The sequence below is a fragment of the Oratosquilla oratoria genome, chromosome 12, assembly GCF_046742065.1.
Source record: "Oratosquilla oratoria isolate Oo_2021 chromosome 12, ASM4674206v1, whole genome shotgun sequence".
In the NCBI taxonomy this organism is placed as follows: Eukaryota; Metazoa; Arthropoda; class Malacostraca; order Stomatopoda; family Squillidae; genus Oratosquilla; species Oratosquilla oratoria.
This window is the reverse complement of record NC_134788.1, coordinates 70,253,336-70,260,835: the sequence shown is the minus strand read 5'-3', so window position 1 is coordinate 70,260,835 and position 7,500 is coordinate 70,253,336. Positions and strand designations below refer to the sequence as shown.

Sequence of the window (7,500 nt, the reverse complement as noted above, 5' to 3'; positions counted from 1 at the left end):
TCTTGTTTCTCAGATAAGTGTCCTACTTTTATCTGAAGATTTTGTAGTATCTGAGAGTTTTCCAAGGGAATCTCAGGAGGATTAGGTAGGTTATCAGGAGGCTCTTCCGATTCTATTGTGGTAGAGCTGCAAATTGGAATTGGATCTCTGGAATGATAAGGTTTTAAGGTATTTATGTGACAGAGACGGGAACTCTTTCTTCTGTCTGGAGTTTTGATTATGTAGTTGAGATCACTGGCTCTGGACAAGACTTCATAGGGTCCTTTGTATTTAGCCTGCAATGGATCTCCTGGTATGGGAAGATAAAGTAACACTTGATCTCCTGGAGAGAAAGTTCTAAGTTTAGAATTTTTATCATACCGACCTTTCATTACTCGTTGAGCATTCGTCAAGTTCTCTCTTGCCAACTTCCAAGCTTCTAACAACTTCTCGGTGACCTGGGACACGTATTTCAAAGAAGGAACAGGTGGTTCTTCTTTCATCCATTGTTCATGAAGTATCTTTAGGGGACCACGGACTTCATGACCGAAGACTAATTCTGACGGGCTGAATCCAAGGCTTTCTTGAATTGTTGTTCGGGTGGCGAACAACAAAAAGGGGAGTCCGTCTTCCCAATTTCGAGTGTTCTCAGCACAGAAGATTCTTAACATTGTCTTGAGCGTTTGGTGAAAGCGCTCTAGAACACCTTGTGATTGAGGATGATAGGCGGAGGAAGTTACATGATTTATACCTAGTGTTACAAGAGTTTCTCTAAACTTGTTGGAAAGAAAATTACTTCCTTGATCACTTTGAATGTTCTTAGGAAATCCTACCATAGTGAAATATTTCAACATTTCTCTGATTATGTTTTGAGCTTTAATATTTTTCAAAGGAATTGCTTCTGGAAAACGAGTGCTCATGCACATGATTGTGAGAATGTACTGATTTCCTTTACTTGAAGGAGGTAAAGGTCCTACACAGTCAATAAGAACTTTTTTAAATGGCTCTTCCATTACAGGAATGGGATGGAGTGGAGCTTCTACAATTTTCTGGTTGGGCTTACCTACAAGTTGACATGTATGACATGTTTTACAATATTGGGCAACATCTTTGACAACCGTGGGCCAATGGAAATGTTGGGTTATGTTGAACAAGGTCTTTCTTACCCCTAAGTGACCTGCTAAGGGAGTATCATGAGCCAATCTTAGAACATTATTCCTGAAACCAAGAGGGAGGACTATTTGATTCCTTACTTGCCATGGCTGGTCAGCGGTTGCGGTGGATGCTCTCCATTTTCGCATTAGGACTCCGTTTTCTATATAGAAACCTCGTGACATATTTTCAACTTCTTCTGGAGATGAAACAATCTCGTACAAATTTTTAAGAGAATGATCTGACTTCTGTTCTTTGATTAATTCTGCTCTAGATAGAGAAACTGGTGAAGAAGAAGATGAGTCAGTTTGGGAGAATAGGGATTCTAAATTATAGGTCTCCTCTTCAGATTTCTTGTACTGAGATCTGGTTACAGCACAAGCGGGAAACAACTGTAAGTTATCTGAAGGTTCTACTGAGGTCTTAGGGTTATTAGTTATTAAGGGAGAAATGACTTTGCTTCCAGCGATGTCATTGGCCAACAATAAGGATATTCCTACTATGGGAAGAGAGTCTACTACTGCTACTTTAACCATTCCGGTTGTTAAATCAGACCGCAAGAAAACATTATGTAATGGACATTTTACAATTCCTCCAACTCCTTCTATCAATATATCATAACCTGTATATGACTCACCCAGATTCTGCAAGACAGAATTTAAAATCAGACTTTGCTTTGCTCCTGTGTCTCGGAGTATGGAAATAGGATATTGTTGTGAACTACTACTATGAGATATAGTTCCTGAAGATACAAATGGTTTGAAACAAGGATCATGATCTGATGAGGGGGGTTCTACATTACTTGACAATACCGGCTTCTTTGGTAGTTTATCCTGAATAGAGGATTTTGAATCATCTGATTTTATATTACTTACAAGAGTTGGTGTCTTATTGGAGAATGAGGGTGTCAGTCTCTTTCTGCAATTAGAAATGTGATGGCCAACCTGTTTACAATATGAACAAGTTACAGGGGGATTAGTCTTAAACCTTTCCATTCTTTGCCAAGGTTGGTTTGGAGGATATTGATTGAAATCAGACCTGTAACTGAAATGTGATGGGCTAGACTGATTTTCAAAGCGTTTCTTTGGGGACCAAGGATCAGAGTATTTTGTTGAATCTGGAATATATGACTTTGACTTTTGGGATTCCATTTGTCTTGACTTAGGTTTATGATTTAGTGTGAACTCATCAGCCAATACAGCAGCTTTAGTTAAAGTTTCGGGAACATGATCATCTATAAAAGTCCTAAGATCTGTCTCTAAGGTATTCTTAAACTGCTCCAACAAAATCAACTGTTTAAGTCTATCTAAGGTGTCCGTTTCACTAGCCAAACACCACCTATTGAATAACCTCTCTCGTTGAGCCGCATATTCTACGTATGTTAACTGAGGTGTCTTCCTATAATTACGGAATTTCTGTCTATAGGCCTCTGGTATTAGTTCATAAGCTTTTAAAATACAAGCTTTCATATTATCATACTCGCTTTCTGCTTCTGAAAGAGAAGTATAAATTTGCTGAGCCTTACCCTTAAATTGTGTTTGAATGATTAATGGCCAATTTTCTTTAGGGATTTGTAACTGTTGCGCCAATTTTTCCCACTGAAGAAAGAAAATTTCTGGCTCTCCCTCTGAAAATTGGGGTAGAAGTTTTACATACTTTGAAATATCTATATGACCTTCCTGAACTACGGGTTGTCTATCAACAATCCTAGCTTCTACTTCTGCCTTCTTTAATTCTAACTCTGCCAATTTGACTTTAGTTTCTCCTTCTCTAGCTTTAAATTCTGCCAATTTGCATTTGTTTCAGTTTAGTTTCCTCCTCTTTAGCTACTTGTTTCGCTTTAGCTTCCTCTTCTCTAGCTCTAAATTCTGCCTCAATTTGCATTTGTTTCAGTTTAGCTTCCTCCTCAATTTCTACTCTCCTGACCTTTAATTCAATCTCCTTAATCTTAAGTTCGGTTAGTCGTGCCTCTATTTCTAACCTATTTGAAGGAATTTGTATAGCTGTAATCTCTTCTGGAGATAAGATCTCATCTTCGATCAGATTTTCAACGAGTTCCTGAAGTATTTTTTTCTTTCGCAAACTTGTATCAATGTCTACTCCAAAGTGCTTGCCTATTTCTATCAAAGTGTCTTTAGTTTGTTTCTTTAAGAAACTTACCTTGGGATTTTGAACGAATTCTTGAACTATATCATCCATCTCTATAAGAATGTGTTAAATACCTGATCCAATATCCTTGGCAAGGGTCGCCACTTTGTTACGGGCGGGCTGGTATGTGAAGATACGTTACGTATAACGGATATGTGCTTAAGAACCAGCTCACTTCTAGAAGCCACTGTAGGACTGAACTATCTGGTCAGGGCCTAGATAATTCGTAAGACTAGAAGTAAAGGTAACAAAGAAGATTCCAGGAAAGGAATATTAAACTAGCGATAAAACTAGTAAACGAAATTATTAATATGGAAAATATTTACAGGTAATCAACACAAAAGAGAATGGGCAGTAGGGTCAATGGGACCGTACATGATTATGAGAATATGGAAATTATCGTTCAAATAAGAAACACAAGATACGTATACAATATGGTACTATCTAAGTACACAGAGATCAGGAACATGCATCAAAATAAGTAATAAGTACAAATATAAGTAAAGTAATGCAATGTATATCAGACACGTAATGTAGGCAAAAAGGGTGATCACTTCACACCAATCGTCTCATGAGTCCAAACTTGTATTTTTATCAAGAGATCAATAGAGCGAGAAATGACAAGGAATGAGCGATTTCCACCGCTTATATACCATTGGACCGGAAGCGGAATACTTCCGGGTGAGTGTGCGAGAGAGTGAAAGGAGGGGAGGAGGGTAAGTTAACACACGTCAACATGGGTAGTTTTAAGACCCTCGACTCGCTTGAACAATCTACTTATTTAGTAACTGTCAAATCTGTGCGCTCCGAACTATTCAGGATTTCGCTTGTCTGTTTGTTCTACAAGAGTGCGCACCTCTCTCCGCACGTAGGCAAGATTACATATAGTGGACGGGCGTTACTGCTTAATATTGTTACAATACATACATAGACAAGAAATATGAACATAGTTATGTAATACAAAGGAACACAATTCTATAACATAATTACACATATGACGTAATATCTAATATTACGTTACAATATGTATATATTATATAATATATATTATATATATAATATATAATATATATATATATATATGTATATATATACATCTGTAAATATATATATACATATATATATATATATGCATATATGTATATGTATATATATACATCTATATTTATATTTGTATATATATATATATATATATACATATATGTATATGTATATATATATGTATATATATAATATACATATATATATATATGTATATATATGTATATGTATATATATACATATTCATATATATATACACACACATGTATATATATTATATATATATATATATATATATATTTATATATATATATATATATATATATATATATATACATACATATATGTGTGTGTGTGTGTGTGTGTGTGTATGTGTGTGTGTGTGTGTGTGTGTGTGTTGTAATACGTGAGTCTATTGTATGCATAATGATGTTATTATTTTGATGATGTAAATATATATTGTCCATACTCTTATTTGTTTGTCATATCAGAATCTGAGGTTTTGTGTCTGATAGAAGATTCTCCAGGTTTTTGAATCGCTGAGTACGTAGAATTTGTCAGGATCAGCATGTTGAACGCAAGCACGGATTTCAATTGGCGAAACAAAGAGAACTCGAGGGAGAGCTGCCCAAAAGCCTTTCGAGACGTCGACAGAAAAAATTGGAGAGAAGTAAGAGGACGTACCAGCGAGAACGCCGACGACCTCAGGAAAATACCTTATCGTTCTCTCAAAAGCCCCCCAAATTTTCCATTTCTTCCTCAGACTCAAGAGAACTGGAGGGAAACGAATCCAAGAGCCTTTCGGGACGTCGAAAGAAAAAATTGGAGAGAAAAAGGACAACGTAACAGCGAGAACGCTGACGAGGTCGGACAAATACCCTATCGTTCTCTCAGAGTCCCCATCCTTTTTCCAGTTTCTCCTGAGACAGTGCCCTTTAAACCTCCTGAAAAGTGGCTCATACCTTCTGAACCAAGTGGGAAAGATGCTGCACCCGCTTGAAACTGGAATAATCTTGTGCTTGTCACTAGTTTTTTTTATACATTTGCTAGTATTTGTGGGTATCGGCTCTCTGTGGTCTTGAAATCGCTTACGTCATATGTGTCAGGGTTTTTGGAAGCAGCATGGGACCTTCATTTTGTTGTCAAAAAAAAAAAAAAAAAAAAAAAAAATCCTTTCGTAAAAAACAACCGGTACGATCGGTCAACTTTTTCTCATGTCTTAGGTCCCGAGTGTGACCAAGGACAGTATAAGATCATATTTCTTTAATTCTTTTTCAAGAAAGCTTAACAGGTCAAAAAGCGGGACTCAAGTAAAAAGACTTGTTATATCAAAGCTAACCAATTTGAAGTCAAAAGAGATGTTGTGTCCAAGTGGTTTGTCCCAACAATCTTATACTTCCTTCCCATGCAATTATTAGTTTAATCAAGTTATGTGTTATTGACTCGAAATTTGAGTTTAATGGGAAGTTTTACAAACAAACATTTGGTATGGCTATGGGGAATTGTCTGTCTCTGGTTTTAAGTAATCTATATTTGGAGTTTTTCGAAAGAGATTTATTGCCTAATATTTTGCCATCTAATGTAATAAGGTACAGATATGATGACGACATATTGTGTATTTGGCCTTGTGATAAACCTGTGGATGAGTTTGTATTAAAGTTATATAGTTTGGTTCCTTCTATAAAATTCACATTTGAGACAGAAGAGAACAACACATTGCCTTTCTTAGATGTAAGTATTCATCGATGTGGTAGATATTTTAAATTTAATGTCTACAGAAGGTCATTGAATCGCTGAGGACGTAGCATTTGCCATGATCAAGATGTCGAACGCAGGCTTGAATCTAAATTGGCGAAACAAGAACTGGAGGGATACCAGACCAAGAGGCTTTCGAGACATCGAAGGAAAAAACTGGAGAGAAAAACAACAATACACCAGCGAGGACGCGGACGACTTTGGGAAAATACACTATAGTTCTTTCAGAGTCCGCACAAGAATTTTCTCTCCTCAGCAGATTAAAGAGAAATGGAGGGAAGGCAGTCGAAGAACCTTTCGAGACGTCGAAAGAAAAAACTGGAGAGAAGAAAAGCAAAATATCAGCGAGAACGCGGACGACGTCGGGAAAATTTCCTATATTTCTCTCAGAGTTCCCAAAAATTTTCCAGTTCCTCCTGAGACTATACCCTTTAAACCTACGAAGGAGTGGCTCACACCTTGTCAGCCAAGTGGGAAGGAAGCTGCACCCGCTTGAATCTGGAAAGAAACTTGTGTTTTCCAGTTTTTTTTTATACATTTTCTAGTATTAGTGGGAACTGTAATTTTGCCTTGGTGAAGAAATTTTTTGCTCCTTTTTGACCCTCGATGCCTCTTCTTTAAGAAAAAATGGATGAGTACGAGAAGGAAAGAATCTTCAGGCTTCTGCAGATAAGGTCGAAGTGGACTTTTCAAGTTCCTAAAAATTGAACAATCAGACACTAGAAAGTCTCTTTAAATTCAGCTGCGAGGAGGAAAAGGTATTGGCTCTCTGTGGTCCTAAAACCGCTTTACATCATATATGACAGGGTTTCTGGGAGAACCATGGGACCCTCAACTTTTTCTTATGTGTTAGGTCCCTTCTGAGTGTGCGCCTTTTGTATTAAAAAAAAAAAAAAAAAACAGTAGAAAATGAGCAAATAGCTCAGGAGATCAACATGATCGTATAAATTATATAAACAAATAAAAATAGATATAGAAAAACAGAAAATGAATTATTTTCATTTTTATTTGACTCTGGAATATTTTTTCCTTCCATAGGCAACTGGAAAATGGTGTGTTTTATAAAAATGAAATGTATATATATATATATATATATATATATATATATATATATATATATATATATATATATATATATATATGTGTGTGTGTGTGTGTGTGTGTGTGTGTGTGTGTGTGTGTGTGTGTGTGTGTGTGTGTGTGTGTGTGTGTGTGTGTGTGTGTGTGTGTGTGTGTGTGTGTGTGTGTGTGTGTGTGTGTGTGTGTGTGTGTGTGTGTGTGTGTGTGTGTGTGTGTGTGTGTGTGTGTGTGTGTTTTATTGTCAAACAATTTTAGCAATGTGTAAGTGATGAGATAAAAAGTTAAGAACATTTCAATTCATTATTAATTTACCACAAGCTCTTTACATATAATCCTTTACTATGG

General features: G+C 36.4%; 1 protein-coding gene across 1 annotated transcript in view; it reads left to right on the top strand.

The window, feature by feature from the left end:
• The window catches only part of LOC143030506 (uncharacterized), a 30,768-nt gene extending 25,448 nt beyond the window's left edge, over positions 1–5,320 (top strand). Inside the window, exon 4 of the mRNA XM_076193657.1 lies at positions 5,084–5,320. Coding sequence (XP_076049772.1) covers positions 5,084–5,320 — 237 coding nt within the window. The remainder of the gene's footprint in view (positions 1–5,083) is intronic.
• The last annotated feature ends 2,180 nt before the right edge of the window (positions 5,321–7,500 follow it).